A 22,856-nucleotide genomic window follows, 5' to 3' on the forward strand; every position below is an offset into this window, starting at 1 on the left:
GGAATATTTATTGTGTAGTTTAGCTCTGGAAACATTGTTAAAAGTATTGCTCCTTATTTGCTGTTCCAAATTGGAATCATAAATGTAATTAGCTACCAGCTTTCTTTGAATAGATGTCCATATATTGATGTATGGGTTACTTGTAATGAGCTAGAATCACAGTTTTTGAGAATTCGGAGCTCTTTTTGAGTTGGTCCTGTGGTTGATGCCCGTCCCTTCTCAGCTTCCCTGTTCCCTTTTATGGCATTTACAGTAAAGCCAAGAGAGGTTCATAAATTGACATTAAGTGTAGAGGGTAGCTGTTTATTTTTCCCCGATGTTTCCAGAGAAATGTGAGATAAAGCAGATGAATATGCATGTAATATGTTTTTTTCTGCACTACTTGCACTTCCTTCAATGCCCTTTTTTATTTCGGTATATTAATCTGATGTACATGTATCGGAGCATCTTTGTCATATCTATGAAACAGCTCTCTCTCAAATATCTAATCGCAGCAGAAACTAGGAAAGTTTTTCACACTCTTCTGTAGAAAGCATGCAGTGGAGAAAGACTTAACAACTTCCTAGAATAATGAAAGCGTTTAGGCTGCATTATATTCCCTGAGGCAGAAAATCAGAGCTCTTCTGACAGCCAGTTGTGTTCCGTATGATGAGAACAGAGAAACGTGTCTCAGGGTAAGGCTCTGCCCATCTCCAGCAGGGCCAGCCCTCAGCAGGAGCCCAGGGTGAAGCAGAATAGGGCAAACATGTCTTGTACTATGTAATAATTTCTCCTTCTGATGCTTAGTCTGTAAGTCCTATGTGTCTCTTTCCCCAGGGCTGCCTGGTATCAGTGTAGAGCGTGTGAGTTCCTTCTGGTGAAGATTATAAGTGCTCAATGTTGAGTACAGTGTCAAAGGCTGTGCTGCCAAGGACAGGTCAGGATGTGTGTTCATGTCTGAGAACTGGAATAAGGGGGGATCTGCCTGGCTCTTCTCCCAAACCAAAACCAATTCAGGTGGAGAACTAGTAGGAATTCTGGAGGTAGAAGGCCAAATCCCAGTGCTTATGCATCCCGTGCAAAAAAAGCAAGCACAGTGGGGGAAAAGAAGTGTTTTCCCAGCTCAGCACTCTAGGGTGATACCACTGGAGGAACATTACCCTTCAGCATAACCTGGTCTGATCTGGAAGTGCAGGAAATCAACAAAGAGGATCATTGCTCCAGATTGCAGTTCTGGAATTGGCAATAGTTGCAGCGCTTCTAGCAGCAAGGGACTCACAGCACAGGGACTGAAGACTTGTGGGGATGCAGGTATGCTCCGTTCTTGGGAAACTCAGTCCTACAATTCTTGCGGGGGGAAAGAAAATAAGAGAAAAGAGTCCCTGTTTGTAGTATCAAATTTGTTATGTGCTGGTGCCTTGTTTCAATGACTACTGCTAGTGCGGTAGTTCATCGTGCTAGGGTAACATGACTGCCTTTATTTGGTTTTGGAAGCTCTTGAGCCTTTTCTGACCCACAAGTCTGATGTTAATGTCGTATATTCATGACATGGATTACTGTGAGACTTCCGAAAGATTGTGCTAACCCTTTCCCGTTTTCAAACAGAGGCAGCTCCTCTTAGAGATACAGCGTCTTACACATCAAAAGAGCACAGACGAAATCATATGAGAGAGTGTAAGAGCCCCCAGTTGGGAGGAGTTAGATAAACACTCACCAATAACCTGCCTACGTTAAACCTTTTCCAGAATGCGTGAGTCTGAGAGATAAAGGGAACTATAAAGGGTGAAGCAGCTAGCAGGGCACCAGCCCAAACTGCCCACAGCTCCCGAAAGGTGGTGGCCCAGATCCAAAGAGGTGCTTTTAGAAGGAACCAGTATGGAGCCTGAGGAGTACAGACGGAGAGGTGAGTGATCCTCTGCTCTTGGAAACAGGTAGAATTTGCTCGCGGAGAACAACTGTTGTAGGGCTGGGAGTGGTACCCAGAAATGGGCTGCATACTCTTTATTTAGAGTCAGTGGATGGCTTAGGCTTTTTGGTCTTACATGTAAAATACTGTGGGAAAGCTGCAAAACTATGATTCTGAATAAACTTGTGCTAAGGGATTATGCACAGTGGCTCTTCTCTGTCTGACACCATGAAACTTCAGTGATACCGGCACAGTTCTGGACGTAGGGAACATGCTTTAGTTCAAGACAGGAGGACATTACTTTTTCTCCACTTTTTAGGCATAGAGCTGTGAAGCTGTTTTCAGAGGATGCAAAAGGGGGTATGTTGTAATGACAGGGAAACGTGAGGCGTTATGAAAATTTTATTTCCATGAAATGCAGTTTCAGTTAATTTGTAAGCAAGAAAATGCCTGTCCTCTCAGTAATCAAACTGTACTTGTGCCATGATTGTATTTTAAAGGTACCTTTGAACTATTCAATGATGACACTGAAATAACCCTGTGAATCTGTTCTGTCCCCATGAAGCCTGTTCTAGAAGCCGTGTCTCTACATTGCTAGATGGGACACGCAGGGTGTATGTCCCTGGTCCCTGTGGCTGTCCGGGGAGCTCTATTCCAAGCTCCATCTGATGCTAATGACAGATGTGTGAAGTGCTCTTGGTTTTCCCCGCAATGGCAACTCAAAGCGCTGCTTTGCCTCTTCCAGGGAAAGAGATGGTGGATTATATTTGCCAGTACCTGAGCAATGTGAGAGAGAGACGGGTGACTCCGGATGTGCAGCCAGGTTACATGAGAGCCCAGTTGCCGGATTCTGCCCCAATGGACCCAGACAGCTGGGACAACATCTTTGGAGATATAGAGAAGATTATTATGCCTGGGGTAAGAAAAAAAAGTATAATCATGGGAGGAAAAAGCCATTACTACCTGGGGTGAACAACACATCCTGGGAATGCTCAGGTTCTGCAGAACGTTTATCTAAATAAGTAAACCACACAAAATGTAGAATAAGTCGTGTAGATATTGCGTCCACAGAAGGATTCTGGAGATTACTGTCATGTTCCTAACTACCGTTTTAGGGGACATACTTGCTGTAGTTTTGAAGTATTTTATGCATTAAGAATAACTCATGTTTGCTTAGGGGGAAGCGATGGTTTTCTGACACTGCTGAATTTAGCTTCACAAGGCCTCCCCACCTGCTGAATTGCACCTCAATTTCAGAGATGTGAAAACTCAGGTACAGGAAGGTGAAACATCTCTTGCCCAAGGTCATGTACATGTAGGACTTGTCTCCTCTTTGAATGTAAAGGTCTCCTTCCCATTGTACAAAAATACTGCAGATTCTGCTAAGGGAGTTCATATTACCTAATTAAATATTTTATGTGAGAAGCTGTTTCAAAGTCTGTTTTAGAATTTTCCTTATAGATGTTGGCAGAAACTTGGTGTGATGTAGGAGACATATTCACATAAAGCATGCTTGCGCTGGTGTCCCACATAGAAGCTCCTTCAGGTGTATAAAGGAGGCCTATATAATTGTAAATTGCTGGGTGTAGCTAAAGGCAAAGTGTTGTTTGACAAAATGAGCGAGAGCAACTTTGTGGCAAGGATTTCCCATATAAAGATAAATATTTTGATAAATATTTCTGACTCTGTGCAATATTCAAGAGACCATTCTTTCCTGTTCAGAATCTTTGTCTGCCTGTTTAATTCAGATAAATGCTTTTGCTATAATTTGGAATTTATCTAATAACGACACAGTGTTATCATTTGCTAGTGCTGCACTTCTGTTGATACTATCTCTGTAGCTTTCTGCGGGCAGATCTATAATTGCACATATTATGTTGCTGTGATCCTTTTGCATCACTTTAAACAGATGCTAATGACTACATCTCGTGCAGAATTTTGTGACACTTCTAGACTTAACTTGTAGATAATTTTGTTCTAGGTAGTCCATTGGCAAAGCCCACACATGCATGCCTACTTCCCAGCTCTTACTTCCTGGCCTTCGCTCCTTGGAGATATGTTGGCTGATGCAATTAACTGCTTGGGATTCACATGGGTAATTCTTTGTTTGTTTGTTTTAGATATTATTTTCCTGTGTGTATTATGCAGGAGCATATTCATTCTTTCTTGTTCTGTGAATCAGTATAATTACTTAAACCAACTGAATGTCATTTGCATAAATGCAAAATGTCACTTGTAGAAATAAAGAAGTAGAATATAAAAGAGCAAACATTACCTAGTAGTAAGAGGTCAAGAAAATATACCACTGGAAATGTCTGTTTTCTAATTCTTTGCATATCCCACTGTGAACATTGTTCCCTGTTGCCCAGTCTCAGTGCCAAGACGGTTACACAAGCGCTGCAGGCAACAGAGCAGCCACCACCCATGACTGCAGGCTCAGATGGGCTCCATTCCAGTTCTCCTGCTCCTTTGAGAGAATGCATTTCCTATTTTTTTTCTTCTGAAAATAATTGTTTGTTGGCTTGTCCCAGAGTATCTGAGTATTTTATATCCTCCTGCAGCAGCTACACAGCACTACTTGGTTATGCCTCTATGTACCACAGTAGCATTCTGAAGCCGATATTCTCCCCAGTGGTGAAGTTGCTCAGATTTTTAGGTATCAGTCTCTATGTAAGAAAGCTGTAGAAGCTCATAAACCTATAAGAAATTGATGTCTATGGTCTCCATGTAGTTGTATCACTGCATACACAGAAACATCCATTTCCACGCCCTCGATCTAGTTTTGATAGATTTCTGTTAAGTTTTCAATGTAAACAGATTCTTTCCTAAGTAGCAAGCTGAACATTGCAGAACAGTTTTCATCTTTGTTTTTTTGCTGCTGTTCAGAAGGCCTCTCTTAGCTCTCAGTTGGACCACAGATCGCTGCCTTTCTTTTGTACTTGTGTGGTGAATTGCAGTTCCACGGTTTTGTCTTAAATAATAGCTCATTGTGATTTCCTTTTTAAGGACTCTAAAATTATTGATAGTTTAGAAGCTTAACGCTGAGGTGATGCTGGTAAGCTGGAGAGAGAGCATTTCAAGGAGGTTGAGAATCTCTGTATTTGATGTTCCAACTGGTCATGAGCAGTTGGAGCTCACCCTCAACTGCAACCTTGACATTGAGATCTGGATTACAGAACTCGCTAAACAACGTATTTTTTATTTCAATAGCATTGTGTCCTGTTAGGTATGGGCCATAGTATTACACAGTTAGCTGCTTATATATCCAATGCTACAAAGTTTGTCATCTGCCTTTGTTGCATCTAGGTGAGATTTCTCTCAAGGCAATTAAAAAGTGTTAATAGCTATTAATTAAAAGCTGATATGTGGTTTAAATCCAAGGGTTATACTCCTACTGTGTTTGCAGGACGAGTTGCAATCTGATTCTCTTCGATTTTTCTAGGCGTCCAGTCCAGCCTGTACAGAACTGGAGATGAATGTGATGGATTGGTTGGCTAAAATGCTGGGCCTTCCAGATAAATTCCTGCACCACCATCCCGACAGTGTGGGCGGAGGAGTATTACAGGTAGGGGAGATCACAGGTGGCCTCATCAACATTTTGCTTTCACTCAAGTGAATTTCCCTTTGGGTGACAGTTTTCCTAGAGGCAAAACCAAGATTTGCTCTATAGGTCTGAATAGAGACAAATTCCAATTTTATATTACTTTCCCAAATTTGAGTATTAAATATGAGTATAGAATGAGAATTGCTATTGCTTTTAGTCCTTATTGTGTTATGATTGAGGAGCAGTTGCTGTTGTAGCCTTACTGAGGATAAATGAGTCACATTTGGTTTCTCCAGCCTATTTCACGTCACCAAATTATTCAGTAAAGTGATTCTTACATTATTAGAGAAGGAATTCTTGTCACTGTCCCTCTGCCAGCAACCCTTAGCCACACAAGACATTATTTTTCCTTTTTCTCATGTCTATTTTGTGTCTCTGACATTTGCAAGGTCAAGGCCTGAACCTTTACCTCCTTTCATAAGGCCTAAGCAAGTATCCCCTGAAATCAGTGCTGAAGCTCTGTGTTGTTATAAGGAGCTTTTCTCAGGTTTGCAATTTTTATGGGAGATAGTCCAGTTTAGCTGTAGAAGAACAGAAGGAAAATGTGATTTATTTACTCCCCCAGCGCAGTGCAGCACATTAAAAATATACAGCAGTTAAAAGGCTTTGTTTTATGTTGCTGGCCTGGAGAGCTGCTCATCAGCTTGTGACTTTGTGCTGCATCCCAGAAAAGCAGGAGTAGAAATAAAACAGGAGTGGGCAGCTGAGCACTGCAATGATTTCAGTAAATCCCTGATAAAAATAGCAATAAAGTAGTAATATGTTGCAGTAAATGAGCAATGTCTCTGCAGAGCACTGTGAGTGAATCGACGCTGGTTGCACTGCTAGCAGCACGGAAAAACAAAATTCTGGAAATGAAGATTTCTGAGCCAGACACTGATGAGTCCTCACTCAATTCTCGCCTCATTGCGTACGCATCTGATCAGGTACGTTCTTATGGTTGCAAAGAAAACCAGTTTGCTTCTGCTGTCTCACCCAGACCACACAATGTGAACTCACATTCCTGTACCAAGAGGAAAACAGAAACGCCTCACAAGCATGAACGAATCTCTCTAATGTTGCCTTTTGCAGATGGGGAAACGAAATCAGTGTGAAATGAGGTTTTGCAAGGTCCCGGCAGTTCTCAAGAGACTGTTTCACATAGCTCATTTCTGCCCTTCCTTCCTGTTTTTCACAAAGCCTCACTCCAGTAACTAGGTGCTGATCTCATGCTGCTTTGGCTCTGGTTTCTTCACAGCCTCCTTCCACTTGGAGATAGGCACCTCAGGACGTTACCTCAGTGCCGCTTATTGTTGTAGTCTCCACTCCAGGCCTCTGAGCTTGTTCTTGGAGGAGACATCTACACAGTGCTGTGCCTGCAAACCTGTCCTGTCCTCCTGAGCTGAGCCATCATATTCCCCTTTGAAAACTGCACCAGGACAGACACTCATGCTGATTCCCTGTTAGTAAAACTACAGAGGTTTTTTCTTGTGTGGGGTTTTGGTCTACCCCAGCCCAGAAGTAGGCACACTTTAGGCTTTTTTATCTTCTTATGGCAGGGAGGAGGGAATTAACTGAGGCTGACTCATTTCTAGAGGCTCATATAAGATGTGAGTTTTGATAAATGTCCCTCCAAACTCAAGATGAAGATGCCTATTAATTACATTTAAGAGACCAGTACCCAAATAAATGGAGCATATGCATTCATTTGAATTACAATGTATTATTTATTTTAGTTATTCACCAAGAAGAAACTTTCAGACTTGTATTCATATGGATTATAATGAGGACCTTATCTCTGCTTTTCTCGCAACCACTGTCTTTTATAAGGCCGTAACTTATTGCATCTGTTCAACCTCAGAGCTTGCTTTCTTATTGTTTTCTTTTTCTTAAAGGCACATTCTTCTGTAGAGAAGGCTGGCTTGATTGCTCTTGTGAAGATGAAATTTCTGCCTGTGGATGAGAACTTTTCCCTCAGAGGTGAAACTTTGAAGAAAGCCATTGCAGAAGACAGAAAGAAAGGCCTAGTGCCAGTCTTTGTATGTTCAACTTTCTGCTTGGGGTGTTGACATAGTCTTTTACTCTTAATGTCATCATCAAATTACATCTGAAACTTTTCTTATTGTGTTAAAATACATCAGCTGAAGGTTAAAGTGTGTAAAAGAACTTACATTTTATTGGACAAAAAATTTTAATATCCTTTTGACTGTCTGTAATAGCTCTCCACTTTTAAAATGCTATGTCCCTTTATTAAAAAAAAATGCCATCTTAACAGGTTTGTTTTCTTCTAGGTTTGTGCAACTTTGGGTACAACAGGTGTCTGTGCTTTTGACAATCTCTCAGAACTGGGTCCAATTTGTAAGTGTCTGTTTTTCCTGATTTTAGACCATGATAGCACAGAAAGGATAGTATGAGAATTTTTCATGCTAAAACCAAGGAGAGTAGAAACATGAGTTTTTCAGATGTGCATCAAAGATCGGTGGAGTCAGCTCAAGACTTTGCAGTGATTTCTGTAAGATTTGGATTAGGAGGCCAATATACATTCTGTTCAAGATGGATGAAATTTGCCAACTGATAAATCTTTAATTCAGGGAATACAGACTGCACAGTACAGAGTGCAGTGCCGTTGTAGGATGGATAAATATTTAACCTAGTTTTGGAGGTAGTGTTTGTTAGGGCATCCTTTGTAGCCACCAGTTCAATAAGTAAATTCGACATGGTTGCAGCTTCTATTCCAGCATAAATTCTGACAAATAGCTGCTGAAGACCTGTGGCACTTTCTCTTATGTGTCAGAGTGTGGCTTCTATCTCTAGGTCCTTCTTGCTTGCCACCGTGTCTTTGTGCAACTGAGTTGTACTGGGGAATATAACTCAGTAAAAAGGCAAGTGAGAGAAATCAAATGTTAAAAAGCCTCACTCATAGGAAATATGGAGCAGTGAACTTTGTTGTAGCATCCTTCTGATTTCAGCATTATTCTGTATTTTGGGGTTCTGGACCCACGGCTTAGAATAAAAATAGATTGCCAATTGTTGGTCTTGATCACTATTTTGTTGTCAGCTTGTCTACCTCCTGCAAAAACATGCACCTAATTTTCAGAGAGGGGAGAATAAGTGTGTACTTTGACTACTTATATACCTTGCATAACAACAATTTTAATTCCAACAGGTGATGCTGAGGGACTCTGGCTTCATATCGATGCTGCATATGCAGGAACAGCATTTGTATGTCCTGAGTTTCGATTGTTCTTGGATGGAATTGAATATGCAGATTCCTTTACTTTTAACCCTTCTAAATGGATGATGGTCCATTTTGACTGCACCGGATTTTGGTGAGTAAAGGCAAAACACAACACCAAAAGGACAGATAACATGCAAATTGCAAAGTCTTTCTCTGCACAATCATTTGCTAAATACAGTTCATTCTACAATTCACAGGGTTAAGGATAAATACAAGTTACATCAAACCTTCAGCGTTAACCCTGTCTACCTCAGACATCCCAACTCAGGAGCTGCTGTTGATTTCATGGTGAGTTGTTATTTGAGGTGATATTTTAAGTTGCCTATAAAATGTTCAAACAGACTGTGAAATTCCTCATACTCTGCAGTGTGCTTATCTTATAGCTGCTCTTATTACATAAAAGCATAAAATCAGTTATAATGAAATCCTGATGCAGATTAAATAATAGAACTTTGAAGTGAGCCCTGGTTACAAAAAATAATCATAAAATTGCTTTCAGAGCTAGATATTGAAGTACTTAAGATTTTTACACAGACGGGGATCCAGCCTTGACTTTTTAGTTAGAAGGGCCATTTCTGTCCATTGCATTGCTGAAGTAATTCCTCCTGGTGGCATTTTGTCTGGTTTTCTTGTGTCTCTGATATGTAATAAAAGAGTAAAAGCGTAAGCAACCTAAATACCATGCTCTGAAAGAGCAGTAGAATGGATTACGTTTTTCTGCAGACTAAAGTATTCATAGGAGACCTAAGAGGCATTTCACTTCATAGCCATCTTACAGCAGATTCCAGTACAGTAAAACAAAAGAATATTCACTGCCAATTGTTTCTGCAATGATCTCACCCTAGTCCTGAAAAGAGAATTGTTTTCTTGAAATGAATAGTGCTTTTCACTAGTGTGTAAGCATAGAGGGCGAAAAAATGTATCTGGGTCCCTCTTGTGGTTAAATAGGACCCTGCATGTGATCGTGTCTCTCCCTAGAAGTATTCTTTTACATGTTTTGTCACTCTTTTATGCAGTATCCTGTGGAAGGGTCTACCTCTGGATCAACTCTCGCTCTTTATAGTTGGTTTGGGAAAACATAGTCATAGGAAATCATTTGTGTCAACAGAGCTGAGTGTGAAGCAGCAGCCGTAGCAGCGTAAGGGGACGCACCTTCTGCTGGTTTTGCACTCACTGGTACACTCTTGTGTTTTGACAGCACTGGCAAATTCCACTGAGTCGTCGATTTCGTTCTTTGAAGCTGTGGTTCGTGATTCGATCATTTGGGGTGAAAAAGCTTCAAGCTCATGTCCGACATGTATGTGATTTGACAATGCGGACATCAATGTATTATGTTTGTTTATTGGTAGCTGAGTTTAATAAATTAAGTGATGCAAAGATGAGTAACAGAGCTTGCATGTGAACACTAAATGCGTGCTGATTTGCTCTCAAGTAATCTGTAAAGATTGACTGTGTAGACAAAACATTTCCTGTACTCTTCTTGGAAGCAATAGGCGATGGAAAGCGAATCGATAAGTCAATGCCTTCTGCACATCACTGATCTTTCTTTGAGGCAAAGTGGCAGCTGTTTGGGAGGCGAGTTGTGATGGATGGCTGAACCCATCGCTATGAAAATTTACAGGCCTAAGTCTTTGACGGAGTGTAAATACAAGTGATCATATTGTGGAACAACCGTTGCCACAAGAGAAGGCACATTCTGTTTTCAAACCACCTTCTAGAAAATTCCTGTATATAGTCCAGTTGCTCTTGTTCATTGTCAAGGGTTTGGGCAAATAGAGACAGACTTTAAAACTCTTAGCTTTGTTGTCGTTACTCTGCTGTCATTCATGCATTGGAATGATGTGTTTTAGTAAGGAAGGAAATTCTTTTTAACCACTTAATTTAGTGTCTTACTGTGAGTTGTGATGAACCAAAGCGTAACTACTTTTTTCTTTAATTATAGGGTACTGAAACAGCCAAATTCTTTGAATCCCTGGTTAGGAGTGACCCACTTTTTGAAATTCCTGCCAAGAGACATCTTGGACTGGTTGTATTTCGTCTAAAGGTAAAGATTGGGCCTTTTGCATGCCTCTTTGGAATGAATTGACCACAGCTGATCTCTCCCCAGACATTAAGAACTGTGAATAAACTTTCATGTAAGAATTTGTAATGCTGAAGTTCTTACGGAGACGTTTGGATGTCACTGGAAATTCTGACTATGGTATTTTTTTTTCTTATTCAAACAGGGTCCCAACTGGCTGACAGAAAAACTCCTGAAAGAACTAAGCAGTTCTGGCAGGCTCTTCCTTATCCCAGCAACCATTCATGACAAGTTCATCATTCGCTTTACTGTAACATCTCAGTTCACAACCAGGGAAGATATTCTGCAAGACTGGAACATCATTCAACATACTGCAGCACAGATCGTTAGCCAGAATTACGGGCTGCACTGCATCAATTCTGGTGCTGGGGCAAGAATCCCTAATATGATAGCTAAGCCTAGTTCTGATGCCATTAGTAATGCTTCTCAGCTTTATCTAGATGAAGGGAAACACAAAATACCTTCCAGAAAAACAGAAGTTCAGCCTAAGAAGTTAGCGGAGAGTCCCAGTATGTGCGTGATTAGTCAACAAGTGAAAGGTCAAGGGGATCCTCTAGATGACTGTTTTCCAGAAGATGTCCAAGATGTTACCAAAAACAAGTTAACATCTTTTTTATTCAGTTATTTATCTGTTCAAGGCAAGAAAAAGACAGCACGTTCCCTTAGCTGCAACAGTGTGCCAATGACTGGCAGTCTTGAGCAATGTAACCCCAAAGCAGCAGCCACTGACAAGAAGGAGTCCCGTGCAAATGCCAAAATTCTTTCCAGGCTGCCTGAAGAGGTGATGATGTTCAAAAAAAGTGCCTTCAAAAAACTAATTAAGTTCTACAGTGTCCCAAGCTTTCCGGAGTGTAGCATTCAGTGTGGCCTTCAGCTGCCTTGTTGTCCTCTGCAAGCCATTGTTTAACGAGAGTCTGGTCCTTATGACCTCTCCAGGTAGAAAGAGAACCAAAGTTTGCTTATTCATATGCAATACTATGTGATATTTTGTTCAATATGTAAGCAGTGGCAATGATCACTGTGGAAATTCCTGTGCTTTTACTGGTGGAAACCTCGTGTATTTATATATTAAAATGTCAAATAAATCTTGTAGGCACGTAACATGAAACTCTCGGGTTTGTAGCCTGTGGTAAGGAAAATGCTGATTTCGGCCTTATCATTCCTGGTAATGGACAGTTTCTAGCTGGTAGGCTAAAACCATTTTGACAAATATGCTGGTCTCAGTAGGTGATAAACAATTTAGTTCTCTATTTGCACCATGGATATATTTTTTTAATAGCTTGATTTAAACTCTCTAGACTGAGGATCTGTATGTGTAGTCAACGCCAACATCAGTTCTGAGCTGTGCAAAGAGAAGGGTGTAAGCTCTCTAAGAGATTTTGCTTTATTAGGGAAATTTTAAAACACCCAGAGTTTAAAAACACAGCAGCCCTACCATTCCATGTGTGCTGATCGGTTACAGTGCACAGGAGGCTTCATGCAAGCATGTTTCCCTTGCTGAGCATGTGTGGCCTTTCTCAGCATTACCTAAGGTCTGTACAACACAAATGCACGACAAAAGAGAGTAGGAATGATATTCTATCCTTTCTCATAACAGAACTAAAGGATATTACATAAGAAAGGGTCTCTATGCAGCACAGAAACATTGCTACAACGGGCAAATGATTTACATATTTTTCAAGAATAGTAAAAAAAAATGGGGGGAGAAAAATCTATTGAAGGCAGCTTTAAATTCAGAGATACCACTGTTGAGACAGGAAGCATCCTGATTTCTAGGAGGTTTTTCTGGGAAAGGACTGCTGGATGCTCGCTTTCTTCATCATAGTCGTTTTCAGACACCTACAATCACCCCATCTTGAAGGCAGCACCCTCGGCCAGATGGACCTTCAGTCTAACCCAGTACAACTATTCTCAAGTTACACAAAAATCTGGTTAATCAGAACAATTTCCATACCTTTATAAATCAACTAAACTCAGTGTGGTACATGTGTTAAAAAGAGCAGCAAAATTGGTCCCACTAACCCCTCCCAGTAAACCAGATCTATTGTATTCAATTTTGTAATATTATTTGCCTTTTTTTAAATCCTAGGGAAATCTAAGCCACACTTCATTATGAAGCATCTGGCCTGCCATTGCTACATTTGCACCTGAAGGAAAATACCCCTTAGTTCTTACGAATTGTTCTCATTCTTTGTATGTATTCTTCGGTGCGTGAAAAATAAGAGGGCATCTCTGCTGCAATGTAAGCATCTAATACAGACTCCTTTGGTTAGTTCATTTGAGACAACTGTAAGTTCTATTTTAGTGAGTTTTGTGTTTTGATTCAGGGATGTAGTTTTTACTAATGCAGTGGATCACCCTTTAATATGAATATAAATCTATGTGCATAAGACATCTTACATTGTACCGATTTTCACATGCTTAGGTGCACGGTCTTAACATTCCCAGCATTAACAATACATCCACACACAGCGGGAATGAAGGAGAGGAGAAGCCAGGCTAAGAGACAAAGCAGAGTTGGAGAAGTTCTGCCTTATCAAAACAATCTCACGTTTACACTGAATTTCAGCTACTGATAGCTGCTAATATTAATAAATAGGATTTCCTGGCAAGGTTAGAATAACAGATACTTTAAAATCTGAATGTTATACAGATTTTTTTGATGTGCAATTTGAAGTCATGATTTTTTACTGAATTATAAGTGTCCTGGGTCATTTGTACATACAGTCTGTCTTCATCACCCAGGAAATAGAGTCGATCTTTGGTGACTGCTGATTGAAACCCTCCTCCACTAGTTGTACTTTAAAAAGTTGCTGTAAGTTCAATGGCACTCTACGAAACAAAATTAGATCTCTACTAATCAATGTCAGCATGTAATGGTGTGGAATAGATTAGATTTCCTAAATTTAAAGGAATCACATTTAAAGAAGATCCATACAGCACAGAAGGTGAAGCCTTACTAATAGAGGCCTAAACTATCTGTATTCCTCAGACTGTGGAATATGTGGAGCAGTAATTACTCTGAATGTAAGGAGTGCTGTGGCCACAGAAACATAATTGAAAGGCTTATGTTACTAATCTATTTAAATGAGGCAGGAAAATACTAGTTTTCAGCTTTCAGCCAGCATCAAGGGTTTTATCCAGAAGATGATTGTGTTCTCAGATGCAGGGTTTTTCTCAGGAGAGTACAGAAAAAGGCAGTTGGAGACTAGGCAAGACAAACCACTGCTTGATGGGTCAGCTGTTTTGTTTGTTTAACTCAAAAGTTTAAAGATTAAGTAATTAGGCATGCTGGTTAGCCATCTTGAATCACCTCAGTAAATACACATCCTTTCTCTAGTGACATTTATTTTAAATAAATAACTTGAGAAGTACAGTAAAAGTTACATTCTTGCAACATTTTCCTCATTCAAGTTAAACTTCAGTTTAGAATTTGGCTATTTATTTACAGGTAGGATAAAAATCTAAGGCCTCCCTTGCAAAAGACAGCTCTCTTGCAAGCTTCTGTTTATGTGGGGATCTTCATTTTGCACAGAAAAGTCTGTAGAGGGAGCTACAGTGAACTGGGAACACAGCTGTGTTACTGTGCTGAAGAAATCCAGCAGGAAATGTATTTTCCACTAAGAAATCTTCCTGATTTTACATGCTAAAATGTGCCAGGTATCCTTTAACTGCTCACGCAACTTGTTTTTCAGGCTGAACTGAACTATCTGGGCGCAGTTCTACTTTCATATGGGTAAATGAGAAGATCAAGTGAGAGACAAAAAAGCCTTGTTGAGAATTGCTGGAGGAACTAGAAAGTGCATAGTCCTCAGAGAAAAGTGTGAAAACACAATGCAGATGGACATACTAAAAGGTACTTAGCAACACTGATTTACCTTAATCCTTATAAAACATGTAGTTTGAAAGGTGAGTGTTAACATGTCTGTAAGTACTTTCTCCATTAAATTCACAGTTTTCCTTTAGTCGAACACATGCCATTCCTGTTCTGCCTTCATGACCTGAAGGAAAAATGAAGAAAAGCTAAACTTGGTCAGATGCTGTAGAGCTCCTTAGGCTTAGGAAAGAGACTTCCACTCCGCAGGTTCAGAGACTTGAGGCTTTGCAGGGTTTGCCAGCAGGCAGATACTTGGCTTTGATCCACAGGGTGTCACCAGAGGGTAACAAGTAACTGGAAGGTTTAAATTGGGATTCAAGCTCACTGTAGTGTTGTATAAGTGGAAGGTAGGTGGACAGTGAGCATGGGAAAGCCCTGCACTCCTTATGCTGGATAACCATAGGATGCTTCAGGCTGCGCATTTTCTGTGCAGACAGCATCCTCTCTTTTCTATTTTCTATTGTTTTATGGTTGGATGGCAGACCTCACTGTAATGGTACAAGGCAGCGTGCTGTATTCTAGCTAGCTCAAGTGACAATAATCATACCACAAAACAACACTTACCTAATTACTGATGAATGGCAGGGAGATGGGATTCAGAGTGGATGACTTGTGGCTTTGGTGAACCTGTGTAACAGGTCAGCTGGGTTTGTTCTTTTCTTACCTGTTTCACCTGACCCTTCCCACTGAAAGTCCCAACTGAGTATTTTTCAGGATTGCTAAACTGAAATCCTTGGTATTCAGTTTCATGTTTCAAATGCCTTTCTGTCCCATTGTCAAATTCACAGCTACTCCAGTTGCTATTACAGGTTTATTTGCAGTGTTAGCACAGTATTTATGTAAGCTTGCAATCAGTTGAGACAGTCTGACCTGATCTAATTCATTGGTCGTGCCAAAAGGAGTGATTCGGTTTCCCTTTCCTTCTTGTGTGGCATCCTAGCTCCACTGCCTCCCATGCTCCAGCTCCAGTGCTCTTCTGACACTTCAGGGATGAATTCAGCTCACTAAGCCAGCAGAAAACTGTCTTTTGCTGGGTGAGTTCTCTGCTGGTTGACTGACTAGAACTGGCTCATCGAGGGGATCATATTAGTACCGATGCATATTACAATTAGTGCCAACCATATTAGGACCAATACAGAGGAGGGAATGGAGATAATAAGCAACAGCTTGATCTCCCTTCCCTACATGCTAAATCTCAAATCCTCCTTCTGTTCCTTTCCTACTTCTGTGTGGGTTGCAAGGTGTCTATTAACCAAGCATAGCAATTTCTGTGAATGTAAGAACCAAGTTCATAGTCTATGCAGAGATAAATCACTGAACCTACTCATGGCTCAGTTCAAGCCATTCAGTTTTTGTCCTCCCTGTCTGGCAGAGGTTCAGGAGATGAAGGTCAGTGAAGTATATGCTCTGGCATATACTTGAACCACTTGAACTGCCTAGACTTCGCTCTCTGCTCATTTATGACAAGCCAAAGAAATTCTAGGTGAAGCTGTCTGAATCACAGTGAGACTCATCTTTCTTTCGCAGAGGTGTTAGAAGCAACTGGTATTAAATTCTAGGAAGAAAAGGGTAATATTCTACAGTGATATGTGAGAGATTCCTGGTGCTGGGTGGTAACTAGATTCTTGGCACTGAGCCCATCCTCATCTTCCTTGGGTGGACATGGTTGGGATACATCAGAATAGATGTGCTCTTTAAGATCAAGGAAGGGAGCTGTCAAAGCTTGAGAATTATCTCATTTTCTAATACAGAAACTCCAAAAGGGAGCCTTGCTCAATTCTCTTTCATGGAGTCGAGAAAATGATTCCATCCCATATATAGATTTCAAATTCTGTCAGTTCATTACAGATGCACAGCCGAGCTCATTCCACAGCCATGCCAGCAGAAGTTCAGTGTTCAGATAGGTTAGTACTGGTATGCCAGCCATAGCAAGGAAGTGACTTGCTCCCTCCTCTCTGCTGAGGGCTTGTTATTTGTCAAGAACAGAAGTGGCCAAGGGGAGATGAAAGGGTAAGAACAAAGCAGAAAGCTTAGCTGAGCCTTGACCTCAGCAGAATTTAAAATTACCCCTTTCCACCAAATTTTGCCTTTGCCATTTTTTTGCATTTGTGATGCAAGAGTAAATGACATCCATGTGTCCAAATCCAGTGTTGGTTTTGAACTACTAACTCTAGGCTTGAATCAGATAAAGCATAAAACTCACAATAAATGTATGACATCCTCTGAAGGAGACACTCAAATCAAACCCTACTTGTATAGTTTGTTACTATCCTACCATTGAGGCAAGCTTATACTCAGAGGCATTACAGTATGAGCAGCATTCGTAGATGCTGCCAATAAGAGCATCAAGTGATGGAATGTGCTTATCAAAGGACTGTGTTTTCTGTGAAGAAGGGGGTGGGAAGAAGCTTTATTCTCAGAGCCTTATTTACGGAGCAGCAGCAGCAAATTAAACAGACAAGATCTGCCATTTATTTTAGTCTAAGGGTACTCCAGCCTCTTTCACAGGAAGAAACTGCATGCGTTTGCTAGAAAAGAGTAACTGAGTAATTGCTTGTCTGTTAAAGGGAATATTCAAAAGCTCAAGAAACTGCACAGGGTGACTGAGGTTCTGTGGCTTATTCCTCTTGTCAGGGAGTCTCTTGAAGACACTCTTTAGTTCAGTGTAGAAAGGAGAAGCAGAGGAAAGCTGAGCTTTGTAGCATTTCTGCCTAAAGTAAATAGAGGCCTAATAACTTTGGCACGTTGGGTCGTCCTCTCCTGGAAGCTTGGGATGGATAAGAGGTTATTGGAGAGCCAAAGTTTCCTGTCTTTTCCAAGAGACAAAACAAGTGGAACAAATGCTAAGCATTGCCACAAAAAATCATGCAAAACCCCTTCACATTAGGAGGCAAGTAGCTTACTTGCAGTTGCTACTCGCACAATGGTTAAAGGAACCAGCATTTTTGAAAGTGTTGTTCAGATGTATAATGTGATATGGCTGCAATTTTAACTCCAGTGGGAGTGAGAAAAAAAGCTGCATGCAGTTGTTACTTCAAACGCACAAGTTTACGTTAATAATTTCTATACATTTCTTCAAGAAAGATGTGAAGCAGTTTTCAAGTTTTAAAAGCTAATGTGCAACAGGCTATGTTGCAAGACCACCTATTCGAGATTCAAGAAATTTCAAATGTCCTAGAGCCACGAAGTTCACTTGGCAGCCCTGACAGAAAGTATTGTCACAGCGCTGACCCTAGAAAATGTTGGCAGATCGTGTTACTGTATGCATGGAAATACTGTTCTGAATGAAATCTATCCCCCCAAGTGATGTGCCTTTTGCTGCATGAACCTCCTGCATTTTTCTGTGGTCAGCACTGCGCTGCTTCTGGAAATGACAGAGTGTAAATGTCATGGATTACGATCACCAAATCCCGTGCCTTCATAGACCCTTCTTCAGCTCCGTCACCTTTCTATAATAGAAACAAGACATCTAAAATTAAAACAGATATTTATATGTATGTTGGTGCTCATGTTTATGTGCACATACAGTGTAGCTGGTCAGAATGTGCATTTCTGCAAGCTTTGTTTGGAAAGTAAATTAAATATTACATCAGTCATTTCCATGATGTAACGTGGTTTGTGAATTGCCAGAAGGACAGTGGAAAGTCCTGTCTTCCTGAAATCAGGTGGATTGAGTCAACAAGGACTATTTTATTTGCTCGAAGTTCCAAACACTTTTTTGACTACTTCTGAGCCAAAGTTCTGTCTAACGGTTATCTCACCAGAGTTCTGTCACTGTGTTTGCTCTTTCAGTTTTAACTTCTGTCTCCTCTCTGGCCGATGTCCTGCCCTTCACATACATGCACCTCTACTACATATACTGTTGTTTCCTTAGCTCAGTTGCTGAGCCTTGTTTTGGGTTAGGATACATAACTGTGTTTCTCTACACCTTTCCAGTATTCCAGCTACCTGGTTCCCAAAAAAGGAATTCTTTCCTAAATTATCAGACATGTTTGAAATTTAGTGCAATACATATGAATATTTATATGTTCTTTTGAAATGCATTTTGTTGAAATGCATTTTGATTAGGTGGTGTGATTGCATTTTGCAATGAATTTTTGAAGACATTTTAACCGAAAGATATGAAGAGTGACATTTGCATAAATAAAATAGTACACCAAGAATTGAATCATACCAGTGTGCTAACAACCTTAAAAAATTTTGATCTGTTGCTAAGTTTCATATAGGAAACATCTACATAGGTCATCTGCTTTCAAACAGGAGAAGTTTATATTTTGATTTCTTAAAGATGAGGAAGGTTTTACTCTGGCTTCCTAAGAACATAAAGCTATATGACTGTGGGTTGTGTATGTGCATATATGTCTATGTCTGTTCTCTCCTTCCCCTCCCTGTAACTTGAACCTCTTGGCTACTTTCAGACACATTTGAGAAAGGGTCATAGGTCTCAAAGGTATTAAGTTCCTACAAGTTCTGTGATAATAGCTAGCTGGATAGGAATAAAAAGACTCCTTAAGTGCCCCAGCTAGCAGAAAGGTTGCAGAGCCATTAGGTACCAGTGTATCCACACAGTGGAGGTTCCTTATAAATTCTGATCCCTGCTGATGGTAAATAACATGTAGCTTATGATTATGATTTATCATTGACCGTATGAATTGCACAAAAAGAGAGGAAATCAGTTTTACTTAGTTCTTGTACTCATAGGAAGAAGAGTTTCATTCTATAGTCAAAACTCCATCGTAGCAGGTTGCATTCAGTCTGATGGAGTGTGTCCCACAGTGAAGAGGTCCTGACGAGGAAGAACAGAAATCTTCAAAGAAATACCCACAATAAGCATTTGGGGAAAGCTCCATCAATAACTATAAAGGATAAAATAGGCAGAAGCCATGTAGAATTTGTCAGCAAATTCAGAGAATAAATCAGGTTGGGTGAAGCTGGAATTAGGAAGAAAAAATTTCCTGCCATTTCACATATGTGGATTGTTCGGTTAGATAAGGGATTAAATCTAATTATATGCTTCTTCTGAGTGTGAAGAAAGATAAAACAAGAATTTATATTATTTAATTAAATTGGAAATATCTTTCAAAGGCCTTTGAAAACAGTACATTGATTTTCAGCTCTTATTATAGGTCACAAGTTAAATATGTTAAAATAAATACATTGTTTTAATTATGTGCAACACAAGATTTTGACTGTTTTTAGAGTTCAGAGTTGGCAACAAAATTATGAGCTTAGAGAAGAAAAAGTCATTTTAACATTTTGAGGTGCATTTATTCTCCCCAGCTGAAACAGTCCAGACTTCTGAACCTCAGCAAGTCTGAAACTTGCTTTCTAAGAAGCACGTTGGATTCTTCTGTGTTGTTCCTGCCAGCGAACAGATAAGATTTGCTGTGCCAAGTTCTCTTGTGGGTGTAGGCTGTTGGAATTTTACCAGCTTGACAAGGCACTACAAGGAACTGAGGCCTCTCACTTTTGTATTGATGAACAGACTAAGTTTCTGTAAGTAAAGTAAAAGAAGAAGTAAAATCTGTTGAATATATGTAAATATTAAGATCAGCTCACACCAGATATGCCATACCAAATAGTTTTAATCAGTAATATAGTGGAAATACTGGTAGGAAAGGGTAGGCTCTTCCTTAACCATAAACATCACGGCCCTCAACTGCTTCAGGCATGTTGCTGCACCACATTACAAATCTAAACAATGTGTGCTCTGAAAAGCAGGACCTCAGTTCCTGGACAGATGGAAATTCACATTTAAATAGTAGTATCATCCCTTGAGACTTCTGTTTCTTTAATAGATATGTGTTAGAGAAAAAGATACGTGAGGCTGGGACCAGATATTGTCCTAAAACATACCTCAGTTTATACTTTGATCTTCACTAACGCTGGTCTTGTTGCCAAGGATAACTTCTCTCTACTGCACGTTTTTTATAATGCTGTGGTTTTAAGCTAGAATTTTACCACTTAATTTAATATCTTATTCTCTAATGCTGTTGGATGGGAATGTTCTTCATTAACTGGAACCACATTGCTTTAAATGGATTACCTAGTTATCAGAATGAAATGGTTTTATATAAACCTGCAAAGCACCTTATATCACTCAGAAATGATGGATGGAATATTACAAAAAATGCATGGACCTCCATTAAAAAAAAAACAAAACCCAAACTTGCTATTTAATCATTATAGACCAGATAGCAGCAATGTGAAGTTCCTGTTTCAAGTTAAAATTCTGTACTGAGGTGTGGTTTGCAGTGGCAGAAAAAAACTGTACTAGATCAGCACATAATTTTGATAATAATTATCAAGCTTTTGGGTAGTGAACTCACAGAATCCCAGAATCCCAGAATGTCAGGGGTTGGAAGGGACCTGGAAAGCTCATCCAGTGCAATCCCCCCATGGAGCAGGAACACCCAGATGAGGTTACACAGGAAGGTGTCCAGGCGGGTTGGAATGTCTGCACAGAAGGAGACTCCACAACCCCCCTGGGCAGCCTGGGCCAGGCTCTGCCACCCTCACCGGGAAGAAGTTTCTTCTCATATTTAAGTGGAACCTCCTGTGTTCCAGTTTGAACCCATTACCCCTCGTCCTATCACTGGTTGTCACTGAGAAGAGCCTGGCTCCATCCTCCTGACACTCACCCTTTAGATATCTGTGAACATTAATGAGTCCCCCCTCAGTCTCCTCTTGTCCAGCTCCAGAGCCCCAGCTCCCTCAGCCTTTCCTCACACGGGAGATGCTCCACTCCCTGCAGCATCTTTGTTGCCCTGCGCTGGACTCTCTCCAGCAGTTCCCTGTCCTTTGGAACTGAGGGGCCACAACTGGACACAATATTCCAGGTGTGGTCTCCCCAGGGCAGAGTAGAGGGGCAGGAGAACCTCTCTGACCTACTGACCACCCCCTTCTAACCCACCCCAGGTACCATTGGCCTTCTTGGTCATGAGGGCCCAGTGCTGGCTCATGGTCATCCTGCTGTCTACCAGGACTCCTCAGCTCTCAAGGTGTTGCAATACATTCTATCAATTGGGTATACTAACATGAATTATGGGGTCTTATAATAAGATTTTTGATCCAAAGGGTTCAGCACCTCCTTAGTCAACAAAGTTTAAGTAACTTTCTTGTATTTGAATGAACGTGGCTTTATATACATTTGAATAATCTTTACTGGTTTTGTGTTCCATGATTTTTTGTCAGTTAAAACACATTGGTAGATCAAGTCCTTCTTGTAGAAGAAGACAATGATATAAAGAACTACCTGGTATACAAAATGCAAGAGGACTCATTTTGATGACAAAGTGGGGACTGTGAGGAGTGACACTTCGATACCCTATGAATGTGAACTGTATGAATTCTGTATTGGGTTTTCAGGAATAAGAAGAGGTAAGCAGAGAAATATAAGTAAGTGATTGCTTTAAGGAGACAAATGATATTTTTTGTTTTTTTATAATAAGTGACCCAGAAGATGGTCAAGTGATGAGAGAGGCGTGGGGATACCACTGAGTGCATTTTATATGGTTAGTGCATTGATCGTGTTGCAGGTATCAAGGCCCATGTGAGGGCAATCTGAGTCAAGTGACTGCTGCTCAGTGAAGGCTGAAAGGAAAATGCTGTTTACCGTGAGTAAAGGTTTCAAGGTCAGACCATAAATGTGCCAGTTAGGAAAAGGAAAGAATTTTTGCTTCGATTGTATTCAAATGAAGGTTGGCTTCTGTCCAGGAGGAACTACCCCTAAGAAAGCAAGAAGCAGACCTTTGAGATATGAGAAAGAATATCTTACTGAAAAAATGCAGTCCATCAGAATCTTTTTATTTTTAAATTACAAAGCTCATTGTAGTGATGGTAAGAACCATTTTAGGGACCCCATAAAGCATCAAACATATGTAGTAAGCAGGAAAAGATGTATTATGCAGAGTCAGAAAATCTATGTAAACTGAGTTGATAAAGAATGATCCAAAGGTCCAAAACTAGCTGATAAGTCAAGAAGGACAGAAAAAGAAGCAAGACCTTTGGATTTAGTCACAAGCCAATCATTAATTTTTTTAGAAGGTCAATGTAAGTAAAGTGACCTTAGCAAAATAAACTGAATCAAATAACAAGCATTTGAGCAGAACTAGCATAAACTTGGGGGGTTTGTTTTTATTCTTTAATTAAGCAGATGACAACATTTCTTAACTAGGAACTAAGGAGCATCAA

At 40.3% G+C, this 22,856-nt stretch overlaps 1 protein-coding gene across 2 annotated transcripts; it reads left to right on the top strand.

Annotated features, from left to right (window-relative positions):
* Positions 1-1,501: 1,501 nt before the first annotated feature.
* On the top strand, positions 1,502-11,877 carry HDC (histidine decarboxylase). 2 transcript variants are annotated; one of them, XM_082061032.1, is made up of 12 exons: positions 1,502-1,882; positions 2,631-2,803; positions 3,867-3,980; positions 5,328-5,450; positions 6,281-6,415; positions 7,364-7,507; positions 7,760-7,826; positions 8,635-8,797; positions 8,904-8,994; positions 9,905-10,003; positions 10,649-10,750; positions 10,932-11,877. In XM_082061032.1, exons 1-12 carry the CDS (start codon positions 1,855-1,857, stop codon positions 11,691-11,693), a joined length of 2,001 nt encoding a protein of 666 aa, XP_081917158.1. In that variant the 5' UTR covers positions 1,502-1,854; the 3' UTR covers positions 11,694-11,877. The 2 variants fall into 2 exon arrangements, with proteins under 2 accessions (XP_081917158.1, XP_081917159.1); XM_082061033.1 differs by lacking the exon at positions 1,502-1,882 and adding an exon at positions 3,063-3,158 and having other exon boundaries at positions 2,711-2,803.
* Positions 11,878-22,856: the final 10,979 nt, after the last annotated feature.

This window comes from Streptopelia decaocto (genome assembly GCF_964273445.1).
Source record: "Streptopelia decaocto genome assembly, chromosome: 9".
Taxonomy (NCBI): Eukaryota; Metazoa; Chordata; class Aves; order Columbiformes; family Columbidae; genus Streptopelia; species Streptopelia decaocto.

Excerpts from the sequence above, each read along its gene's own strand:
- HDC (XM_082061032.1), top strand. The coding sequence starts at position 1,855 with ATGGAGCCTGAGGAGTACAGACGGAGAG. Across the intron at positions 5,451-6,280 it reads TGGGCGGAGGAGTATTACAG|AGCACTGTGAGTGAATCGAC; the intron begins GTAGGGGAGATC and ends ATGTCTCTGCAG. Across the intron at positions 8,798-8,903 it reads TTTGACTGCACCGGATTTTG|GGTTAAGGATAAATACAAGT; the intron begins GTGAGTAAAGGC and ends TACAATTCACAG.